General features: G+C 42.8%; 1 protein-coding gene across 4 annotated transcripts in view; it reads right to left on the bottom strand.

Moving 5' to 3' along the window:
- Nucleotides 1–644: 644 nt before the first annotated feature.
- The window catches only part of LOC124004143 (zinc finger protein AEBP2-like), a 51,782-nt gene continuing 26,523 nt past the window's right edge, over nt 645–25,903 (bottom strand). For all 4 annotated transcript variants that reach the window (XM_046312929.1, XM_046312937.1, XM_046312934.1 and 1 more), the window contains exons 6-9: nt 11,701–11,768; nt 3,182–3,295; nt 1,348–1,377; nt 645–1,246 (exon numbers count right to left, since the gene is read on the bottom strand). In XM_046312929.1, coding sequence (XP_046168885.1) covers nt 1,240–1,246; nt 1,348–1,377; nt 3,182–3,295; nt 11,701–11,768 — 219 coding nt within the window. In that variant the 3' untranslated portion in view covers nt 645–1,239. The remainder of the gene's footprint in view (nt 1,247–1,347; nt 1,378–3,181; nt 3,296–11,700; nt 11,769–25,903) is intronic.

The following is a 25,903-nucleotide window of genomic DNA, read 5'->3' as shown; positions in this document are numbered from 1 at the left end:
TTCAACAAGATCCTTTTACCTTTCTGTCTTTGTTTTATTGGTGATATATTCCACTTTCAACATACAGAGTGAAATTTAAGTTCACAAGTCCTCATATTGAATGTTGAACTGTATACATACACATGGTAAATAGTCTATAATGATAACACAAATGTATTACCATACTCATGAATTAACCATGCCTTGGGGTTCAGAAGTTCTAGTTAACACTAATGTAGTTAGTGGTCACAAGGTGCTAGAAGGTTAGAGGTCATGCTTCAATGTACACGTTTGTATCGATCGGTTTCAACTAGTTACCACAGCCACAAAGTCAAAATAGGCTATATCGTAAAACTTAATGGGTTTTTGGTCTTAATTTAAGGTTAGGCTGGGGTATAAGGGTAGCAGTGTGGATATGGTTTAAGGTTAGGTTTAAAATCAAATTGTAAGGAGATAAATTGTAGAGATGGCCAGGGTTTATGACTTTGTGGCTGTGGTAACTAGTGAAGATAGACACTATCAAATTGTTGACAACAGCAAGAGAGCCCAAGAATAAGCACTGTCATGCAATAATGGGTTGCCTATACAAGTCATCATTACCCATTTTATCTTAATATTTATCTTAATATTATCTTAATTTTAATCATCGGAGACAACATGAACACTATATGGATTGATGATTTAATTTGACATAATTTCAACAATAATAGGTTACAAAAAGAGCTTTCACATTGAAACAATAATTACACATTATGCTTAAAAATAAAAAATTCACAATAAACTACAGTATTTCATGGTATAAAAATAACAAATCTGCAAAAAATATTTACAAGATGAACAATGTCTACAAAAAATGCTGTATGTTACTTTCTACACAATTAAACTATTTCTTTACGCAGTTGTGTATAACAACCAAACCATAGTTTTAGTAGTACACTTAAAATCATTTATACATGTTTTTCTTTTCAAGTTTAGAACTTAATATAAAACATTCATTACCTTTTAAAGAACAGAACCATTTTAAATGGTTAACCCACTTTCACTGCAGACTGATGCAGTGGTGGGTTTAAAAATACAGAGGAAAGAGGAAACATTCTCTACTCTACCCAGAAAAAGGATGTAACATCTCTCCTCTGTCCACGGTCCCTTCTGCTAGTCTCCTCCTTTCAAGGAACGACAGACGTAGAGGCTCCCATATAGACCCACATCCTAAGAACAGGAGTTCTTCCCTTCTGTAGTCCTCTGTCCACAGAAGACTCCTTACAGACTGCAAATAAGGAAAAAGATATGAGATTGTAGATATGACCTCACCAGTAGTTCAGACTGTAAGGACAATGAAAGGATCAGCTCTTGACATGTAATGCTTACCTTCGCTTCAGCTGCTTCTGTGGTAACGCTCTGAGGAGACATAACAGAGCATATGTGAAAGACATTTACATTTTAGTCATTTATCAGACATTAATATCCAGAGCTACTTACAGTAGAGTGCATACATTTTCATACTGGACCCCTGTGGGAATCGAACCAACAACGGCAGTTTTGCAAGTACCATGCTCTACCAAGTGAGCCATACAGGGGAGGGGGAGAGAGCGAGAGAGAGACAGAGAGAGAGAGAAGGGGGAGTGAGAGAGAGCGAGAGAAGGGGGAGAGAGAGACACAGAGAGAGAGACAGACAGAGAGATAGAGACAGAGAGAGAGAGAGAGAGAAGGGAGAGAGAGAGGGGCGAGAGAGAGAGAGAGAGAGAGAGAGAGGGGGAGAGAGAGAGAGAGAGAGAGAGAGAGAGAGAGGGGGAGAGAGAGAGAGAGAGAGAAGGGGAGAGAGAGAAAGAGAGAGAGAAAGGGAGAGAGAGAGAGGGAGTGTGTGTGTGTGTGTGTCAGATAGTATGAATGTGCCTGATAAAGACAGTCAGACGACGACGGGTGGGGTAAACTGGATTATAAAGTCCTTTACATCCATTGGCCGGAAGTCTTTTTTTTCTGTCGCGCCATCATGCAAAGTTAAAATCATCAGTACCTGCCCCCACTCTCCCTAAAATTGCTGGGACAGGACTGGAGCAGTGCCTCTGTTGCGTGCCATATATCTCCGAATTTATGGCCGTTTTGATATTTTAGGCACATTGTTTCAGTAATAATTTTCAGTATTTTATGGCAGGTCATAAACCTAACCTTATTTTCCATTACCTTGACGTGGCTATGGAAGTACGCCGCAGTGAAGGATAGCCCTGCCCTGCACAGTGCTGCAGAAATCTTAATATAATGCATACTATGAGGGGGATTCAAGCTGCTAGCCTGGTCACTCTGAGGGGGCTATAGTGCCTTCAGGTCTTAGCTAAAGCCACTTGACCATGCATTATCATGGTGAACCTTGCCCTTAGTTCTAATGGCAGTGTGCTTATACCTCACCTCATATTCCTCTCCAGCTTTCACTGCAGCCAATAGCATTGGAGAAGGCTGGGACAACAATTATGAGCATAGGACACCTGCCTCTTCACATACACAGAGAACACACATCTCACATGGGAAATGGCAGTTTCATAACCACTTATTTTTTGGGGGCTTGACATATTTTGTTCTTGGTGAGTGGTGTGAATGTGAAGAGGCTCAGTGTTTCTTCGCGGCCTGGTTTTCTAGAGGGGAAGTCAAGGGTTGGCGCCACCTGGTGGGTAGCAGTAACGTGCAGAGAGATGGCACAGATCACGGACAGGGGCCTCTCTATGGCCACTCAGAGCTTATGGTATTAAGGCACTACATGGCCAAAAGTAGTACGCTCGTTGAACATTCATTCCAAAATCCTGTGCATTAATATGGAGTTGATGCCCCCCCCCATTGCTGCTATAACAGCCATTTTTCTGGTAAGACTTTCCACTAGATGATGGAATATTGCTGCAGGGACTTGCTTCCATTCAGCCACACGAGTATTAGTGGGGTCAGGCACTGATGTTGGGCGATTAGGCCTGGCTGGCAGTCGGTGTTCCAATTCATCCCAAATGTGTTCTATGGGGTTGAGGTCAGGGCTCTGGGCAGGCCAGTCAAGTGTGGCTGAAATAGCCGAATCCACTCAATTGGAGGGGAGTCCACATGCTTTTAGCCATGTAGTGTACTTTATTTTGGGGGCATCCAGATTGTATTGTGATCACAACTTATTGATCAACGCACGCACGCACGCACGCACGCACGCACGCACGCACGCACGCACACTGACCTGTAGATGTTGGGGTCTAGTAGCATAGCGGTGTCTTGTGGTAGCTGGGATAAGTGAACCACTTTTGTCTTCAGCTGACAACGCTCCGTCTCGTTCACCCACACATCAGGCAGGCTGCAGGACGACACACAAACACAGAGGGAGAGAGACACAGAACATGTGGTTAGAGCATGGGCTTTGTTAGAACATGTGGTTGGAGAAAAAGAGAGAGGGGAGAAGGGGTGATAGATGGTAAGCAGGTAAGCAGGTAAGAGGAGAATGAGAAAGATGGCGGAACAGAGGGGAAGGGAGAGTTGGCAAGAGACGATGGGGGATCTCCACTAACCGAAGATAAATGTATGGATTTTCTTTCTATAAATAATATCAAATTAACAGCTATACAGAAAGACTTGTGTGAAGGCCAAATTACAGAGGAGGAACTTCTTGATGCAATTAAAGCCTTTAAGTCTGGGAAAAGTCCAGGACTGGATGGCATACCAGTGGAGGTATACCAAACCTTATGATTCATTATTACTGAAACAGGATACAATTGGGAAATATAAAGATCCAGTCCTTTTAAAGGCCTCTTACATTTCAGTGTTGTGATTCAAAAATTCTAGCAAAATGCATAGCGCATATAATTTAAAAGGTATTATCGGATATTACTCATCCTAATGAGACACGTTTTTTTTACATGGACGCTACATTGGAGATAATATAAGACAAGTACGAGAAACATTAGAACATTATGAAACATCTGGGAAATCACACCTGGTATTCACAGCTGACTTTGAAAAGGCTTTTGAAAAAGTATGACTGGATATATTTATATATATTTTCATGAATTGTATTATTTTAACCTTCATTTAACCAGGCAGGCCAGTTGTGAAAAAGTTCTCATTGACAACTGCGACCTGGCCAAGATAAAGCAAAGCAGTGTGACACAGAGTTACACATGGGATAAACAAACGTACAGTCAATAACACAATAGAAAAGTATATACAGTGTGTGCAAATGTAGTAAGATTAGGGAGGTATGGCAATGAATAGGCCATAGTGGCGAAATAATTACAATTTAGCAATTAAACACTGGAGTGATAGATGTGCAGAAGTTTAATGTGTAAGTAGAGATACTGGGGTGCAAAGGATAAAAAAATAAATAACAACATGTGGATGAGGTAGTTGGATGGGCTATTTACAGATAGCTGTCAGAGCCTGTACACTGATGCTTAAAGTTAGTGAGGGAGATATAAGACTCCAGCTTCAGTGATTTTTGCAATTCGTTCCAGTCATTGGCAGCAGAGAACTGGAAGGAAAGGTGGCCAAACGAGATGTTGGCTTTGGGGATGGTTAGTGAAATATACCTGCTGGAGCATGTGCTACCGGTGGGTGCTGCTGTGGTGACCAGTGTTCTGAGATAAGGCAGGGCTTTACCTAGCGAAGACTTAGAGATGACCTGGAACCAGTGGGTTTGGCGACGAATATGAAGCGAGGGCCAGCCAGCGAGAGCATACAGGTCACAGTGGTGGGTAGTATATGGGGCTTTGGTGACAAAACGGATGGCACTGTGATAGACTGCATCCAATTTATTGAGTAGGATATTGGAGTCTATTTTGTAAATGACATCGCCGAATTCAAGTATCGGTAGGATAGTCAGTTTTACAAGGGTGTGTTTGGCAGCATGAGTGAAGGACACTTTGTTGCGAAATAGGAAGCGGATTCTAGATTACATTTTGGATTGGAGATGCTTAATCTGAGTCTGGAAGGAGAGTTTACAGTCTAACCAGACACCTAGGTATTTGTAGTTGTCTACATATTCTAAGTCAGAACCGTCCAGAGTAGTGATGCTAGACAGGCGGGTGGGTGCGGGCAGCGATCGGTTGAAGAGCATGCATTTAGTTTTACTTGCATTTAAGAGCGGTTGGAGGCCACGGAAGGAGTGTTTTATGGCATTGACACTCATCTGGAGGTTTGTTAACACTGTGTCCAAAGGAGGGCCAGAATTACACAGAACGGTGCCGTCTGCATAGAGGTGGATCAGAGAATCACCAGCAGCAAGAACGACATCATTGATGTATACAGAGAAAAGAGTCAGCCCGAGAATTGAACCCTATGGCACCCCCATAGAGACTGCCAGAGGTCCGGACAACAGGCCCTCCGATTTGACAAACTGAACTCTATCTGAGAAGTAGTAGGTGAACCAGGCGAGGCAGTCATCTGAAAAACCAAGGCTGTTGAGTCTGCCGATAAGAATGTGGTGATTGACAGAGTCAAAAGCCTTGGCCACGTTGCTGGAGACGGCTGCAAAGTATTGTCTTTTAATGATGGCGATTATGATAATGTTTAGTACTTTGAGCGTGGCATGACCACCTCGGAAACCAGAATGCATAGCGGTGAAGGTACGGTGGGATTCAAAATGGTCAGTGATCTGTTTGTTAACTTGGCTTCGAAAACTTTAGAAAGGCAGGGCAGGACGGAAATAGATCTGTAACAGTTTGGGTCTAGAGTGTCTCCCCCTTTGAAGAGGGGGATGAACGCAGCAGCTTTCCAATCTTTAGGGATCTCAGACGATACGAAAGAGAGGTTGAACAGGCTAGTAAGAGAGGTTGCAACAATTGCAGTGGATAGTTTTAGAAAGAGAGGGTCCAGGTTGTCTAGCCAAACTGATTTGTAGGGGTCCTTATTTTGCAGCTCTTTTAGAATTTCTCAACATCAGCTATCTGGATTTGGTTGAAGGAGAAATGGGGGAGGCTTGGGCAAGTTGCTGTGGGGGGTACAGAGCTGGTGACCGGTGTAGGGGTAGCCAGGTGCAAGCACGGCCAGCCGTAGAGAAATGCTTATTGTAAATTCTTGATTATTGTGTATTTATCGGTGGTGACAGTGTTTCCTAGCCTCAGTGCAGTGGGAAGCTGGGAGGAGGTGCTCTTATTCTCCATGGATTTTACAGTGTTGCAGAACTTTTGGAGTTTGTGCTACAAGATGCAAATTTCTGTTTGAAAGTGCTAGTTTTTTCTTTCCTAACTGTCTGTGTATATTGGTTCCTAACTTCCCTGAAAAGTTGCATATCGCGGGGGCTATTCATTGCTAATGCAGTATGCCACAGGATGTTTTTGTGCTGGTCAAGGGCAGTCACGTCTGGAGTGAACCATGGGCTATATCTGTTAGTTCTGAATTGTTTTAATGGGGCATGCTTATTTAAGATGGTGAGGAAAGCACTTTTAACTTGTCTAGGACTGGGAGTGAAAGTCAGTGAAAGTGCAGGGCGCCAAATTCAAAACAACAAAAATCTCAATTAAAATAACTCAAGCATACAAGTATTTTACACCATTTTACAGATACAATTCTCATTAATCCAGCCACAGTGTCTGATTTCAAAAAGGATTTACAGCGAACGCACCAAAAATGATTGTTAGGTTACTACCAAGCCACAGAAAAACAACCATTTTTTCCAGCCAAAGAGAGGAGTCACAAAAAGCAGAAATATAGATAAAATTAATCACTAACCTTTGATGATCTTCATCAGATGACACCATGTTTTGTTTGATAAAGTTCATATTTATATCAACAAATCTGAGTTTACATTGGCGTGTTACGTTCAGTAGTTCTAAAACATGAGGTGATATTGCAGAGAACCTCATCAATTTACAGAAATTCTCATAATAAACATTGATAACAATATTTTTTATTTCATTTTTTTTATTTGTAAATTTTACCTTTATATTACTAGGCAAGTCAGTTAACCGGTTAAGACTCTAGGGGCAGTATTTCATTTTTGGATAAAAAGACGTGCCCGTTTTTAGCGCGCAATATATTGTCACGAAAAGATGCTCGACTATGCTTGGAATTGATAGTTTTGGAAAGAAGACACTCTGACGTTTCCAGAACTGCAAAGATTTTTACTGTGAGTGCCTTAGAACAAAACCTACAGGCAAAACCAAGATGTTTGAGCGACCAGGAAATCAACAGGATTTCTGATGGCACGTTTTCCATGATCGCCTTATATGGCTGTGAATGCGACAGGAATGAACGGACACTTCCTATCGTTTCCCCAAGGTGTCTGCAGCATTGTGACGTATTTGTAGGCATATCATTGGAAGATTGACCATAAGAGACTACATTTACCAGGGGTCCCGCACGGTGTCTGCGTGGAAATTGGTGCGCAAAAGTCAGGTACCAGTATTTTTCCATCCGAATCTGAGAACAATGCAGGCTTCCAGGAATGGCATTTCAATGAAGAGATATATGACAAAACACCTTGAGGATGGATTCAAACAACGTTTTCCATGTTTCAGTCGATATTATGGAGTTAATTCGGAAAAAAAGTTTGACGTGTAGGTGACTGAATTTTCGTTAGTTTCGGTAGCCAAATGCATAGTAACAAAACGGAACGTTGTGTCCTACACAAGCATCTTTCAGGAAAAACTGGACATCTGCTATGTAACTGAGAGTCTCCTCATTGAAACATCTGAAGTTCTTCAAAGGTAAATTATTTTATTTGATCCCTTTGCTGGTTTTTGTGAATATGTTGCGTGCTAAATGCTAACGCTAAATGCTAAGCTAGCTATCACCACTCTTACACAAATTATTGATTTTCTCTGGTTCTAAAGCATATTTTGAAAATCTGAGACGACAGGATTGTTAAGAAAAGGATAAGCTTGAGGATAGGCATATTTATTTCATTTCATTTGCGATTTTTAGAAATCGCTAACGTTGCGTTATGGTAATGAGCTTGAGGCTATGATTACGCTACCGAATACGGTGTGGGTAGGACTAACAGGTTAAGAACACATTCTTATTTTCAATGACGGCCTAGGAACAGTGGTTTAACTGCCTGTTCAGGGGCAGAACGACAGATTTGTACCTTGTCAGCTCGGGGATTCGAACTTGCAACCTTTCGGTTACTAGTCCAACACTCTAACCACTAGGCTACCCTGCCGCCCCATATGACTATTATACATGGAACTTGAGATAAACTTCTCCTCAATGCAACCGTTATGTCAGATATTTATAAAAACCTTACGGAGAAAGGAAACATGCAATAATCTGAGTACAGCCTTTAGACAACAAAGCAGCCAAAAGATAACCCGCCATATTGGGTAGTCAACATAACTCAGAAATAGCATTTTAAGTATTCACTTACCTTTGATGATCTTCATCAGAAAGCACTCCCAGGAATCCCAGTTCCACCATACATGTTTGATTTGTTCGATAATGTCTATCAGTTATGTCCAAATATATTATTTTGTTAGGGCGTTTGGTAAACAAATCCAAAAACGCATTCAGGTAGCGCCTGAACATCGGACAAACAGTTCAAAAAATGTCCTTGCCAACCTCCTAAGTATGGAATCAATCTTTAGGATGTTTTTAACATAAAACTTCATTAATGTTCCAACCGGACAAATCCATTGTCTGTACAAATGAAGTGGAACGTAGTTACCTTTCACGTGAACGCGCCCGACCGAGGATGTGGCACTCCGCCAGACCAATCACTGGCAGAGTGCCAAAGAGGCCTTATGAGCCATTTATGAGCCCCTCCTTTACTGTAGAATATTACATATTGGATCACTAACAAATACAACCTTAACATTACCGTGTAGTTTACCAATAAAATGGTCTGACGGTTATGTGGACATACTCTGTAAACATATCCCGAAAGAAAGAAATTCTCAATCCAATACATTTGTATAAAAAGTTAGCAAAAATGAGATGATTTTGCTACCATGGAAAGGAAAATACCAGTCTATTTGTAGAAAAATAACCCTGATTTACGCTTTATTCATATCCCGATTTACCTATTTGCTTATGGTCTTGCCTACACCTAGCAACCTGTTTTTAAATTATATGAGCAAAAATGTTTCCATTTTATTTGGAATGGCAAGCCAGACAAAATTAAAAGGGCCTATTCATATAAGGATTATGATTACTTACAAGCCTTTAACCATCAATGCAGTTCAAGAAATAGAGTTAATAAAATATTTACTTAATAAAATAAAAGTAACACTAAAATTACATAACAATAACGAGGCTATATACAGGGGTTACCGGCACTGAGTCAATGTGCGGGGGTACAGGTTAGTTGAGGTAATTTGTACATGTAGGTATGGGTAAAGTGACTATACATAGATAATAAACAGTGAGTAGCAGCAGTGTACAAACAAAGGTGGGGAATGTCCACCAGAGCTGTTGCCAGTTGGACAGTTCCAGAAGACAAATAATACACAACTAGCTTTATACTAAGTGAATCGTACATAGCCTGACATGAGATCTTGGAGACAGAGGACCCATTTCTGTGACATGCTAGCATCGCTGACATGCTGGGTGATATCCTTTAAAATCCTGAATGGGCAAGTAATTATTTTACAACCAAATCTCTATTTTTGATGTGAATGGAATGTCATAGAAAGGTCCACACAACTTTTTTGTTATTTCACTTGTTTTCAAGAAACATACCAAAATAAATTATTCATCCTTATTGTGTATGAAAAAACATGAACAAAGGCTTCAAAAACACCCAAATACATCCTTTTAATAACGGCAAAGGTCTTTAGATGTTGTACACATAAAATTGTATCAATGCTACCTATGCTACATCATATTTCATTTTGTTGCGACCTAAGCAATACCTCTCCATCCATTTTACAGGTAACTCCTAAAATAAAGGAAACACTTCAGTAAATGAGGGATAGATGGAGGCTAAATGAGGGTATTCAGACCCCTTGACTTTTTCAACATTTTGTTGCTTATTCTAAAATTGATTCAATAGATTTCCTCATCGATCTACACACAATACCTCATCAATCTACACACGAAACAGGTTTTTAGACATTTTTACAAATGTATTAGAAATAAAAAACACCAATACCAAAATTAAGTTTCCATCCTTGAGATGTTTCTACAACTTGGAGTCCACCTGTGGTAAAATGTAAGATGGTGCCGGAAGAAATGGCAGCAGTTTTACGGGCGCCCAACCTGTCACGCCCTGGCCTTAGTATTCTGTGTTTTCTTTATTATTTTGGTTAGGCCAGGGTGTGACATGGGTGATTTATTTGTGTTGTCTTTGTCTGGGGGTTTATTCGATTTATGGGGTTGTGTTCAGTGTAGTTGTCTAGTTAAGTCTATGGTTGCCTAGAGTGGTTCTCAATCAGAGACAGTTGTTTCTGATTGAGAACTATATTTAGGCAGCCATATTCTTTGGGTATTTTGTGGGTGGTTGTTTCCTGTCTCTGTGTTTTGCACCAGTTAGGGCCGTTTCGGTTTTTCCACGTTTTCTTATTTTGTATATGTATATTGTTCACGTGATCATCTTTATTAAAGATGTTCAACCATACCAATACTGCATTTTGGTCGTTCTCTCCTTCCCAGGAAGAAAACCGTTACACAACCAATTGTGCTATTATGTGTTTTTTTCTCATTATTTGTAACTTCAGAAGAAGGCCCTAAAAATGGTCAAATACTCGAGCCACCCTAGTCATTGTTCTGTCTGCTGTTCTGTTCTCTCCGGTACCAGAGCACCAAGTCTAGTTTCAAGAGGCTTCTAAATAGCTTCTACCCCCAAGCCATAAGACTCCTGATCAAATGGCTACCCAGACTATTTGCTTTCTCCCCCCACACACAACCTCTCCCGCTCTTTTACACCGCTGCTACTCTCTGTTGTTATCATCTATGCATAGTCACTTTAATAACTCTACCTTCATGTACATATTACCTCAACTAACCGGTGCCCCCGCACATTGACTCTGTACCGGTACCCCACTGGATATAGTCTCACTATTGTTATTTTACTGCTGCTCTTTAATTACTTTTATTTCTTATTCATATCCGTTTGTTTTCTTCTGTATTGTTGGTTAGAGGCTCGTAAGTAAGCATTTCACTGTTGTATTCGGGCGCAAGTGACTAATACAATTTGATTTGAAACAAACATGAAGTCAAACTTTTCCCTGAAAGCGACACGAACACACAAACACATGAACACCGTCCCCTACAGATCCAGTGAGCGTACATTACTCCAGTTGAGTAATGGATCCACTCACACTCCCAGAATGGACTGAAGATTATGCCGATCTAATATGCCCACCCTCTCTCACTTCTACCCCATCAGTAAAAGTCTCAGTAAGTGATATCTCCTCCCTCTCAACTCTTCTCTATAGATAGACAGATAGACAGCCGCACCAATGTGTCGGAGGAAACACCGTACACCTGGCAACCTGGTTAGCGCGCACTGCGCCCGGCACAGGAGTCGCTAGTGTGCGATGAGACAAGGATATCCCTGCCTAGTATGGAGGAGGATGGAAAAGACATGCATAAAATCATCAGCAACAGATACAAACACACAAACACCATCGCCTGCCTATCAACCAATTTCTTATGTTGCTTTATTGTGAATTTTTCTGATTTATTCAATGCAATGTTTTTATGGATCCCTCGAAAACAGCCAGGGCTGTTGCTAAGTGACCTATCCTGGTTACACAAAGACAAATTCAATAGACCATAATACTCCCTTCAGAGTCAATTAGGGTGTCCAAGATAGTCCATACTACTTACATGTCCTCTGGAGTCCAGTGGAGTAGCACCTTTACCTTCCCAGAGCCCTCTTTCCTCCTGGCTATCACCTGGTGAATGGAGAAGATGAGTCAGGAATGCTGTAATATTCATTAGATGATTAAAGTAATACCAAAACACAACACTGGTGGAGAAAAATGTTGACTGAGATAAATGACATTCAGCAGAGCTGGGGCACAGTGGAGAAAATGAGCAAAGACAGACGGAAGTCGAAAGTCTTTAATAGTTTGATAGGGATGAATGAGTAACAGTTATATTTTGGAATCTCTTCTACATTCCCCTTTCTGTGATGTACAGTACAGTAAGAAGCACATGGTATTCCACAATCCAGACAGACAGAAGCCAGAGATCTTGGAATATCTCAGGTTCCATTCCAGGGCTGATGCTAAAGGAATTCTTATCACATAGTTCCCATTCCATGGTGCTAGAAACAGACACAGGAATCTAGAGAGACAGTGAGCAGTTAGCCTCATAAAAAAACTCTGATGTTTGTGGAAAATCTCAGTCCTGTAGAGTAGATACTTCAAATGGGTTTGTGGGTTCAAATCCCACACGGATCGCACACACACACTGTCCTGGGGTTGGGACATTTGAATTTGGAAAATATAAATTGACTCATTCATCATGTTTCAGCCTACTGAAGCCAGAAATCTATAGCTTGGAACGAGGTCTCTTTGAATTGTCTTGCCATCTCTGTCTGGTTTGGCATGACAATAACCAAAAAAAGTTGACATGATGCCACAAACAGATCTAAGACCAGGCTAAGAAATCCACCGTCCCACCAAAAATACAGTCAATCATACGATTTGTTTGAACATTTGGCACACTTTTTTTTGTAAAAACACTAGATCAAAAGGACTCAAGTTTCCAGCAACAGTTCTGAAATCTAGAATTCACTCACCCAAACACTGTCAGTGGGGAGTAGGCCGGAGAGGGAGAGTAGAAGAACTAGAATGCTCAAAAATAGTTGCAGATATAAACTCTTGCGTCAAAGTGTTTTATTTTTTTATTCGGTTAAGTCTTTTTATAGTGTTGCTCAAAAGGTATGTGAAGAACTTGTCCTAGTCACGAGAATATTTTTAAATGATTCTCCCCACTCAAGGGAATGGCTGAGGCATTCATGCGAACTGGTTGAAGGACAGGAGGAGGGAGAGAGATCGAGAAAAAGAGAGGGGGAGTAGAGGGAGAGAGAGAAGAGAGAGGCCCAGAGAGAGTGAGGGGGAAGAGTGAAGAGCGAAGGAAAGGGACCTAGAATCTCTCTCTCCACACTCCTGTCTTCACAACTCTGCCCACCACAGAGTACCTTATCTTAGTTTTTCAATGTTTCCTTTTAACAACCATGTCCACCTCTTCCTACTTTTTATCTTCCTGCAACTCTCCCTCTCTCCGCCTCCCCACCTGGCTCTAACATTCCCACTCTTTCACAACGTCCTGTACACTTGACTCCATCCCCCTCTCTAGCCTTGAGTGCCCAGACCAGACTCAGCAGCTCTCTCTCTCTCTGTGTGTAATTCTGCATAAACTGAAGCCATAGCTCTCAGGAGGCCACAAGCCAAGCTGAAGTCCTACTGTTTGCCTGTACAAAACCAAAAGTGGCTATCTTTTTCATGGGATAGAGGCACACTGAGAGAGACACTAGACACCACAGCCTGGCAGAGCACCATGCCAGAAAGTTCTGGAATTGGTTTGGGACGGTAATGAATGAGGATCGCCCTGTTGGCTGGAAGATTGCTGGGAGACTGCTGCAGTGGGAACAGGGTGGCAGGAACCAAAGTGGCACACTGACACCAACTAGGGTTGTGCAGTATCCAGATTTTCATAACATCATACCATCCTTCTCTCATCCCGGGATTTACGGTATTACCATTTTAGTACACAAGGCACAAAAAAAGCTTATTGGGTGTCTATTACCAGAATGCTAAGAAAATTAGTGTAACACTATAACTTTAGACCGTCCCCTCGCCAATACCCGGGCACGAACCAGGCACCCTCTGCACACATCAACAAGTCACCCACGATGCATCGTTACCCATCGCTCCACAAAAGCCGCAGCCCTTGCAGAGCAAGGGGAACCACTACTTCAAGGTCTCAGAGTAAGTGACGTCACCGATTGAAACACTATTTAGCGCGCACCACCGCGAACTAAGCTAGTGTTTCATATTCGTTACACTCACCCCCTTTTGACCCAGCATTGTGTAACAGACCGCCCCTCGCCCAAGGGGAACCACTACTTGCAAGGTCTCAGAGTCACCCAGTGTTATCCATCGCTCACCCGCCCTTGCAGTGAAACACCATTTAAGGTCTCAGAGCAAGTGACGTCACCGATTGAAACACCATTTAACGCGCACCACCGCTAACTAAGCTAGCGTTTCACATCCGTTACATTAGCACAAGTAATAACAATTTCCATGGAGGCTGCTAGCTAAATATGCTAACGACTGCAAAAATAATAATTGCACAAACATGCAGTCCAGCTCATAAAGTTATATGGTTTTCATTGCAAGTTAAAGCATACTGTTAGCTAGCTAGTGAACGTTAGCTTGCTGGCTCGCTAGCGAATGTTACATGTATAATATGTGTACCGTAATTTCCGGACTATAAGCCGCTGCTTTATTCCCACGCTTTGAACCTCGCGGTTTATACAATGACGCGGCTAAATTATGGATTTTTCCCGCTTTCACAAGATTCATGCCGCCAAATAACTGAGCACCGTCACATAATGTGATGTAAATCGAGCGCGCTCAAACTTTCTGATTACATTCTGATTACGGTACTAATTTTGTCACCCTCATGGCAAAGACACGGAGAAATGCATATGATGCAGCTTTCAAGTTGAAGGCGATCTATCTGGCTGTTGGAAAACGAAATAGAGCTGCTGCACGGGAGCTTGGCCTTAATGAGTCGATGATAAGACGTTGGAAACAGCAGCGTGAGGAACTGACTCAGTGCACAGGAGGAAGATAGTGACCAATGACTTTCTTGGCTACTGTTTAATTTTTGTTACAAGCTGTGTTTCGTTAAAGCCTATTTATTTTTGTTACAAGCCGTGTTTCGTAAAAGCCTATTTATTTTTGTTACAAGCCGTGTTTCGTTTAAAGGCTGTGTAAAGTTAATTTGTTTCAATGTACCGGTAGGCACCTGCAGCTTATAGACATGTGCGGCTTATTTATGTAGAAAATACATATCTTTTAATAATTCAGTGGGTGCGGTTTATATTCAGGTGCGCTTAATAGTCCAGCAATTACGGTAGTAATATTATTTGAATCAAAAATCCATTTGCATTGCTAGTTATAGCCTAATGTTATCTATCTAGCTAACATTGAACCTAGTTGGTTAGCTTTAGCTACCTGCAGATTCATACTACAGCTATGACAATCAGTTTGGGTTGGTGGTAGTAGAATGAGTTGGGACTATGCCAGTTTATTGTTTATCTAGCTAGCTACATGTCTAAACAAAAGACTCCACTTCTTCCGATGATTACATGACCCATCAAGTTAGCCAGGTTTGGCTGGGGGTGAGTACGGCCATCTATTGTATTTTACACGTGTAAATGTCTAGACAATAGTGACCCATTCACCCATTTCTTTCACATGACCAATCAATTTAGACAAGTGTGTCTGGGAAAGCATCATAAAATAATTATAACATATTTTTATCTGGACACTTTGTTTTTGATATTGCTACTATGCAAGTAACCATTTTAAAGTACCGTTCACACCTTCCGTACCCTGTGCATGTGACAAATAAACCTAGATTTGATTGATATAGTGTGTGTTTACCAGAGACTAATGTGAAGAACAACATGACCTTCACCAAAGTCAGATTAGGATATATGCCAAGGACTTGATAAAGTGTATTTTTACCTGGAGTTTTCCATTATTGTAGGCTATTACTTTCACACTTTTAGTCTTGAAATCTTTGGTTGTTTACTACACTACTCACTCTGTTTAGCACAGGGCCTCACAAATGAATCCTTAAAGAGATGGGTGGGGCTAAGGATTAAGAGGGCGTGAACAAAGGCCAGTGATCTAAACATTTGAAATTCATGCTGTAACACTACAACATTTTGAAAACGTCATGGGGTGTGAATACTTTCTGAAGACACTTTAGATGGGACAAGATGGTGCCAATAGACATGGTCACCAGTTTCCTGGCTCCTAACCAACTTTGCAGTATTTTTTATTTTGCTACATAGGACCCGAATCCAGGTGGTGGGTCACATATTGCACAGCTGAATGCAGATATTTACTTAAAGTAGCAACAGATATTATAATGTATATAAAAACTTAAAAGAAATAGTTTTAATGGTATACAAAACACATCCTGTGGCTATTTCCAAATACTCTGGTATACGGTATACCACCCAAGCATAATACCAACCAGACACCACAACTTGGCACAGGCCCATGCCATGGAAGACAGGTGTTGTAACGAGGGCCCACGAGGAGGACATTTAAAATGTCACATTCAAACAGAATCCAGGGTCACCCTTCCTACCATTGGGTTACAAGAGCTGGAATGTGCTTCATTGTATGAAGGGGCCATAAAGGCCACCAAAGACCATCGCTCATCTGTCCCCCCCCCCTTCCTTCATGACCTTGCTCCGTGGAAAGGGCACAAGAAAAAATGCAGAGTCAAAAGGATCTCTTGTGAACAAAGAGAGAAAATGGACCATTAGTGGCAGAAAATATTAAACACGTTTCATGTCAATGTATTAAACTGAAAAACTCACGTGTTTTGGAATGAACCCAATATGCATTTTGATCAGTGGCGGTCGGTGCCATTAAAGATGAGGGAGGATGATCATTTTTTTATGAACATGGCCTTGTTTCTATTACAGCATATTCTATGACCGTCAATCATGTTCCATTCACCCCGTTTAATGTAACTTTGATAGGTTTAGGCTACTACAGTTGAGGTCGGAAGTTTACATACACTTAGGTTGAAGTTATTAAAACTCGTTTTTCAACCACTCCACAAACTTCTTGTTAACAAACTATAGTTTTGGCAAGTCGGTTAGAACATCTACTTTGCTCATGACAAGTAATTTTTCCAACAATTGTTTACAAACAAAATATTTCACTTATAATTCACTGTATCACAATTCCAGTGGGTCAGAAGTTCACATACACTAAGTTGACTGTTCCTTTAAATAGATTTTAAAATTCCAGAAAATTATGTCATGGCTTTAGAAGCTTCTGATAGGCTAATTGACATGATATGAGTCAATTGGAGGTGTACCTGTGGATGTATTTCAAGGCCTACCTTCAAACTCTGTGCCTCTTTGCTTGACATCATGGGGAAATCAAAAGAAATCAGAAAAAATGTAGACCTCCACAAGTCTGGTTCATCCTTGGGAGCAATTTCCAAAATGCCTGAATGTACCACGTTCATATGTACAAACAATAGTGCGCAAGTATAAACACCATGGGACTACGCGGCCGTCATGCTGCTCAGGAAGGAGACGTGTTCTGTCTCCTAGAGATGAACGCACTTTGGTGGGAAAAGTGCAATTCAATTCCAGAACAACAGCAAAGGACCTTGTGAAGATGCTGGAGGAAACAGGTACAAAGTATCTATATCCACAGTAAAATGAGTCCTAAATCGATCGATATAACCCAAAAGGCCCTCAGCAAGGAAGAAGCCACTGCTCCAAAACCACCATTAAAAAGCAAGACTACGGTTTGTAACTGCACATGGGGACAAAGATCATACTTTTTGGGGAAACATCCTCTGGTCTGATGAAACAAAAATAGAACTGTTTGGCCATAATGACCATCGTTATATTTTTAGGAAAAAGGGGGAGGCTTGCAAGCCGAAGAACACCATCCCAAACGTGTAGCACGGGGGTGGCAGCATCATGTTGTGGGGGTGCTTTGCTGCAGGAGGGATTGGTGCACTTCACAAAATAGATGGGATCACGAGGCAGGGAAATTATGTGGATATATTGAAGCAACATCTCAAGACATATTTCAGGAAGTTGAAGCTTGGTCGCAAATGGGTCTTCCAAATGGACAATGACCCCAAGCATACTTCCAAAGTTGTGGCAAAATGGCTAAAGGACAACAAAGTCAAGGTATTGGAGTGGCTATGACAAAGCCCTGACCAAAATCCTACAGAACATTTGTGGGCAAACTGAAAAAGTGTGTGGGAGCACAAACCTGACTCAGTTACACCAGCTGTCAAGAGGAATGGAATGGGATAAAATTCACCCAACTTATTATGGGAAGGTTGTGGAAGGCAACCCGAAATGTTTGACCAAGTTTAAAAAAAATGCTACCAAGGCAATGCTACCAAATACTAATTGAGTGTATGTAAAGTTCTGACCCACTGGGAATGTAATGAAAGAAACACTAAAATAACACATCCTAGATCTGAATGACTGAAATATTCTTATTAAATACTTTTTTTCTTTACATAGTTGAATGTGCTGACAACAAAATCACAAATATTATCAATGGAAATCAAATTTATCAACCCATGGAGGCCTGGATTTGGAGTCACACTCAAAATTAAAGTGGAAAACCACACCTCAGGCTGATCCAACTTTGATGTAATGTCATTAAAACAAGTCCAAATGAAGCTCAGTAGTGTGTGTGGCCTCCACGTGCCTGTATGACCTCCCTACAATGCCTGGGCATGCTCCTGATGAGGTGGCGGATGGTCTCCTGAGGGATCTCCTCCCAGACCTGGACTAAAGCATCCGCCAACTCCTGGACAGTCTGTGGTGCAACGTGGCGTTGGTGGATGGAGCGAGACATGATGTCCCAGACGTGCTCAATTGGATTCAGGTCTGGGGAACGGGCGGGGCAGCCCATAGCATCAATGCCTTCCTCTTGCAGGAACTGCTGACAAACTCCAGCCACATGAGGTCTAGCATTGTCTTGCATTAGGAGGAACCCAGGGCCAACTGCACCAGCATATGGTCTCACAAGGGGTCTGAGGATCTCATCTCTGTACCAAATGGCAGTCAGGCTACCTCTGGCGAGCACATGGAGGGCTGCGCACAGGGCTGTGGTTTCTGCCCACCAAAGAAATTAACACCATGACTGACACAAACCGGTCATGCTGGAGGATGTTGCAGGCAGCAGAATGTTCTCCACGGCGTCTCCAGACTCTGTCACGTCTGTCACGTACTCAGTGTGAACCTGCTTTCATCTGTGAAGAGCACAGGGCACCAGTGGCGAATTTGCCAATCTTGGTGTTCTCTGGCAAATGCCAAACGTCCTGCACGGTGTTGGGCTGTAAGCACAACCCCCAAATGTGGATGTCGGGCTCTCATACCACCCTCATGGAGTCCGTTTCTGACCGTTTGAGCAGAACACATGCACATTTGTGGCCTGCCGGAGGTAATTTTGCAGGGCTCTGGCAGTGCTCCTCCTGTTCCTCCTTGCACAAAGGCGGAGGTAGCGGTCCTGCTGCTGGGTTGTTGTCCTCCTACGGCCTCCTCCACGTCTCCTGATGTACTGGCCTGTCTCCTGGTAGCACCTCCATGCTCTGAACACTACGCTGACAGACACAGCAAACCTTCTTGCCACAGCTCGCATTGATGTGCCATCCTGGATGAGCTGCACTTACCTGAGCCACTTGTGTGGGTTGTAGACTCAGTCTCATGCTACCACTAGAGTGAAAACACTACCAGCATTCAAAAGTGACCAAAACATCAGCCAGGAAGCTTAGGAACTGAGAAGTGGTCTGTGGTCACCCCCTGCAGAACCACTCCTTTATTGGGGGTGTCTTGCTAATTGCCTATAATTTCCACCTGTTGTCTATTCCTTTTGCACAACAGCATGTGAAATTTATTGTCAATCAGTGTTGCTTCCTAAGTGGGCAGTTTGATTTCACAGAAGTGTGATTAACTTGGAGTTACATTGTGTTGATAAAGTGTTCCCTTAATTTTTTTGAGCAGTGTATATTAATTATCTGATCCTTTGCTTGGGTGGACAACATGTCAGTTCATGCTGCAAGAGCTCTGACAGGTTGCAGGACGTCCTCCGGAAGTTGTCATTATTACTGTGTAAGTCTATGGAAGGGGGTGAGAACCTTGAGCCTCCTAGGTTTTGTATGAAGTCAATGTACCCAGAGGCGGACAGATGCTAGCCTACACCATGATGCTACCCTACAGAGTGCTGTTGAAGCTACTGTAGACCTTCATTGCAAAACAGTGTGTTATAATCAATTATTTGATGACGTGAATATACAGTAGTTCCTCCTTTAAAAGTTGTGAGCTTACACCAAGGACTTAGAGGTACCCAGCGTCACAGCTTCATTGCTCCAGACCACCACAAGGGGGAGTTATAGCAGTCATTATGCAATTGGATCACAAGGTTTTTATATGACCAATCAGATCGAATGATTCCAATGACAAATTTAACGCAGGCCACCCGTCCCTGGTGACTTCAGCAAAGATGGCTGACAAAACATTACGGGGAAGCAAATGTACGCAGTTATAACGTCATAACGAGTCAAGCAAAACATTTACAATTGAGAGGAATATGTTGGTTAATGTAGAGACAAACGATTTTGCATATTTTTGTCATGAAGTTAATTTAAGAAAATATCTATTTAGCAAGTTTTTTTCAGCCATATTCAAAATCAAATCAAATTATTTGTCACATACACATGGTTAGCAGATGTTGTCCAGCACCGACAGATGTTGTACCCACAGCAACTATTAAAACCTTCTCCAACCAGAAACCGTGGACTGATGGCAGTATTCATGCAAAGCTGAAAGCACGAACTACTGCTTTTAAAATCAGGGCAAGGCGACCGGAAACATGACCGAATACAAACAGTGTAGCTATTCCCTCAACGGCTCAGACACGCGAGGTATGTGGCAGGGTCTATAGTCAATCATAGACTACAAAAAAATGCAGTGCCAACGACATGGTCCGCTAACAAAACCTGCAGACTCTTCTTCACTGCAGCCAACGTGAGTAAAGCATTTAAATGTGTTAACCCTCGCAAGGCTGCCAGCCCAGACTGCATCCCCAGCCGCTCCCTCAGAGCATGCGCAGACCAGCTGGCTGGTGTGTTCATGTACATATTCAATCAATCCTTATCCCAGTCTGCTGTTCCCACATGCTTCAAGAGGGACACCATTGTTCCAGTTCCCAAGAAAGCTAAGGTAACTGAGCTAAATGACTAACGCCCCATAGCACTCTCCTCCGTCATCATGGAGTGCTTTGAGAGACTAGTCAAGGATCATATCACCTCCACCCTACCTGACACCCTAGACCTATTCCAATTTGCTTAGGTCCAGAGACGACGCAATCACACTGCTCTAACCCATCTGGACAAGAAGAATATCTATGTAAGAATGCTGTTCGCCAACTACAGCTCAGCATTTAACACCATAAGAGTGATTATTGTTCCAGAGGAGGGACTGATGTATATTGACTAATTGACTTGAGAATGTTGTAGAATGTTTAGAACTGAAGAAGTGCATTAGGAGTAGTGACGAGTGTGTTATGGGTTTGATGGACTGAAATATGTGCAAATGTATCTGTAGCAGGAGGTGTTTGAGACAGAATGTTTACACAGGGCTGTTAAGTGGGATTGAACGTGACTGCAGTAAAGATCTGTGGGGGCTCATAAATTAAGGTTGTGGTGATATAGAAGTGTCATTCCCAGAGACTGTATATCGTTACAGGAGATAGCATAGGAGAGGGAGGACAGCCAACTGCACAATATAGGGAGTTAATGAAGTTAAATAGAAAATTACACATACCCAGAGCATGGTGAGAGTAAAAGAGATAGTAGTGGCATTTCAGACACTATGGTAAACTTTCAAGAAACCTGTGGCTCAGACTTTTGTTAAGTTGGATATTCTTGACACACTTGACAGATTACATGCCGGAATTATTCTTACGGCAGCTGCGTTAGGGGCCGTAATTGAGGCATAGGCATGGGCCATGTTAGTAGTAGCAGGGGTTATTTTAGTAGCATTGTTGGGATATCAGTTTATGAAGACCTCTGCCACATGGCTTGGTAACTGGGACACCGATGGGAGTACAGGGGGGGGCTGTTATTTAAATATCACAAATTAGTGATCTTGCCATTGGAGGAGAGTCTATGTTGTCAGGAAATGACCCATGTGTTGCATTGTGTATGTCCTCAGGTGAAAGCAGCACATAAGGAGCCAGAGATAACCAAGGGCATGGGCTGAATTCTGGAGATTGAGTGTACATCAAGATACACCAGGCGGGGGGTGTTGGGACATCGTTGTTCTGGTCCACACACAGTACTCCTTACAGCACCTGCAGCGGTGAAGATCGTCATGTCTCTCCCCGGTGGGTGTATAGTTCTCACGAGAAGGTCCAGCTGCATAATGGGTGAGCTTGAAGACAGAGGAAGTGGAGCCAAAGAGAGAGACCAGATTCCACTGTAGAAATGCAGATGGGTTGGGTCTGGGAGCTACTCTAATATCGTAGTTGGGTTAGCTGCTTTATTGGTTAATGCATCATATGAATGAGGATAGATGTAGAGGTAATTGCATTCTAAATAATATTTTGAAGGAATTTATGTGAAAGCATATGCAGTGCTGAGTTACCTCAATAGAATGTAGCGTTGATTAGGGATACACACTTTCCTATCAGGTGACGTGCCTATCAAGTGGCAATGAAGGAGATGGGGAACAAAGTGAAATGACATAGCTTGGGTACACCTCTCGGAACCTGAGGCCGGAAAGGGTAAGACTGGTCGAAAGCATGAGGAGGCTTTTTAGGGCCTTCATTTTTGTGGTGTCCAGCAGAAAAGTATCCTGGCAGTATAGAGTCCGGTAAAGAGAGAGTGGGAATTGTCATGGTCTCAGTCTTTGGTCTTCGTGCATATATAATTATGCATAACTTACATTGCTAATACTGTTATGTTTTGTGTTTTTCGTTGCTTTCCAATACTTATTATGCTACCAATCTCTTAGGAACCAGAAGGAGAACGTGGAGAGACTAAAAGCAGCCCAGCTGAAGTGAAGGAATCCACCAGCTTCAGCTAGAATGTCATTTTGTTGTGTGATGAGAGATGGAAATAAGATTATGTATGGTGTAACCATAGAACAGAGGCCATAAGTGTCTGAGTTTGAAAACCTCATGGAAAAAAGGTGAAAATCTGAATCAGGACCAGAGGTTCCCTGTCCGGTGATCCCAGGGGACCAGGTCTACATCAGAGTGTTTCGTGTTTCGGAGGAAGTGGAACGAGCCAAGGTGAGAGGGTCCCTACGAAGTGGTCCTAGCAACACCAACAGCCGTCCAGGTGACAGGAAGCACTACATGGTACCATTTAAACCACTGTACCAGAGTTCCGGAGGGGATCGGTGAGCGACCATCGAGCCATGAGGAAGAAGAGGATGCTGATACACCAGGCAGGAGCCTGGAGGAAACAGAAGGAGAAGAGGACCAAGGTGCATCTCCCAATAGCCAACAGACACTCTCTCCTGAATATCCAGAGTCCAGGGATAAAGAGGAGTGACATGCCTGTTACTCCTGATGACATACCTACTGATGACATACCTACATTGCAGATATCCCTGACGGAGGCACTGTCCAAGGGGACGGAGAAATAACGCCAGGAGAGTGGGAAGGAGACTCCCTACCATCGACTTCTCTGCCCTCACATGGTCCTCCTAACAGACAGTGGAAACCAGGACAGATGATGAAACCACAAGAAAGTGGGTTGCTACAGAAAATCTGGACATCTGTTACAAACTGGGGTAGCCACAATGAAGAAACATTGACACAAAATTGAGAAAAGCAACAAAAAATGGCTGGTATAAGTGGGCCAGCCCAAAAACATAGAATGGACAATTGTATACTGTGTAGCAAATCCCCCGTGACAGGTATATTAACAGTACCTGAACCTGCAATGTTTGAGGTTTGTGAAAATGGTGCAAACTAGATGATGTGAAACTGCGAGAATTTCATCATGCTGACCCAATTTTCTGTGCCATGTGCCAAAAGGGGGACTGCCCCTATCTTGGGATGTGGAATGTGTTTAAAGTGTGCACATAGTACAACAGAATATAACCATGTACTCAATGTAACAGTTGCTGAATGATAAATTGCGTCCTACCTGACAGGTCGCTCCTACCAGGTGGCGTGGCGAGAATCGGTCTCCTCACCACGCGCTCTCACCACTGGTGTCCCCCAGGGCTCTGTTCTAGGCCCTCTCCTATTCTCGCTATACACCAAGTCACTTGGCTCCGTCATAACCTCACATGGTCTCTCCTATCATTGCTATGCAGACGACACACAATTAATCTTCTCCTTTCCCCCTTCTGATGACCAGGTGGCGAATCGCATCACTGCATGTCTGACAGACATATCAGTGTGGATGACGGATCACCACCTCAAGCTGAACCTCGGCAAGACGGAGCTGCTCTTCCTGCCGGGGAAGGACTGCCCGTTCCATGATCTCACCATCACGGTTGACAACTCCATTGTGTCCTCCTCCCAGAGCGCTAAGAACCTTGGCGTGATCCTGGATAACACCCTGTCGTTCTCAACTAACATCAAGGCGGTGGCCCGTTCCTGTAGGTTCATGCTCTACAACATCCGCAGAGTACGACCCTGCCTCACACAGGAAGCGGCGCAGGTCCTAATCCAGGCACTTGTCATCTCCCGTCTGGATTACTGCAACTCGCTGTTGGCTGGGCTCCCTGCCTGTGCCATTAACCCCCCTACAACTCATCCAGAACGCCGCAGCCCGTCTGGTGTTCAACCTTCCCAAGTTCTCTCACGTCACCCGCTCCTCCGCTCTCTCCACTGGCTTCCAGCTGAAGCTCGCATCCGCTACAAGACCATGGTGCTTGCCTACGGAGCTGTGAGGGGAACGGCACCTCAGTACCTCCAGGCTCTGATCAGGCCCTACACCCAAACAAGGGCACTGCGTTCCTCCACCTCTGGCCTGCTCGCCTCCCTACCACTGAGGAAGTACAGTTCCCGCTCAGCCCAGTCAAAACTGTTCGCTGCTCTGGCCCCCCAATGGTGGAACAAACTCCCTCACGACGCCAGGACAGCGGAGTCAATCACCACCTTCCGGAGACACCTGAAACCTCACCTCTTTAAGGAATACCTAGGATAGGATAAAGTAATCCTTCTCACCCCCCCTTAAAAGATTTAGTTGCACTATTGTAAAGTGGCTGTTCCACTGGATGTCATAAGGTGAATGCACCAATTTGTAAGTCGCTCTGGATAAGAGCGTCTGCTAAATGACTTAAATGTAATAAATGATGTTAGACCTTCTGAATATCTGTTCGGCCTAGACATGTATGTGACATAGGGTTTTCCAGTTACAAGAGTCCATGGACCGTGCCCTTAATTCTTTAACAGGTTTTTTCACTTATGACCAAATAGTTGTTAGAGAGGTGTCTGAGGGAGGGCCATATGTTGTGTCATATTGAGATCATTATAAAGGTTTGAGGTTTAGTTAATTATTTTTTTTGTTTTTGTTATTCTTGTATTTTACATAACCGAGAACCTCGGGCAGTGCTAAAAAATGCATACACTGTATGTTAAAGAACACTTGGCTTGAGGAGGGATCTTTTACTTCCTTCTAGCTATATGTGAAAGGAGATGTTTGGTCCCGACTCCCCAGTATGAATGAGAAAGTGAAGCAAAGGTGTAAGGGAGGCAGATTGTCTCCTTAGCAACATAGAAGGTGCTTTCCTTCTCACTTGTACTGGAACAAACTTTAAGGTTTGGGACTTAGTACGCCCCAGAGGAGGAATATATTGGGAATTTTCCAGTACATGCTTGCACATTATACAGCTTAGACATGCACACAATAAGTGCACTCTCTGTGTGTGTCTAGGTCATTAGGCACCATTAGAAAGGCACCTGTCTTAAGAGTGGGCATGTCTGTTTATTTTTTAACCATTGCTATGGCCTAATGTTGACTGTTGCTATGGTTACACCACCAATATAATTTATGCCCTAATGTGAAACCAAGGTAAAATTAGTGCAAGGCTTAAAAAGATAATGGTGGCTAAATGCCAGAGGGGATTAATCATTAACATAAAGAGGAGGTACTGTGTGTGTGACTTAAGGATGAAACCTGTATAAAAAGTGTGTGCCAAGACTGGAAAGTCAGTTGCTTCATGAACCAGCTCAGCTTATATTACTTTGTAATAAAGTCGATTTGAACTCACCGGCTCCAGTATTTGAGAAATATTATTGACTGAACATTTCCA

Source organism: Oncorhynchus gorbuscha, linkage group LG02 (genome assembly GCF_021184085.1).
Source record: "Oncorhynchus gorbuscha isolate QuinsamMale2020 ecotype Even-year linkage group LG02, OgorEven_v1.0, whole genome shotgun sequence".
NCBI classification, from domain to species: Eukaryota; Metazoa; Chordata; class Actinopteri; order Salmoniformes; family Salmonidae; genus Oncorhynchus; species Oncorhynchus gorbuscha.
This window is presented reverse-complemented; position numbering and strand designations above follow the sequence as displayed.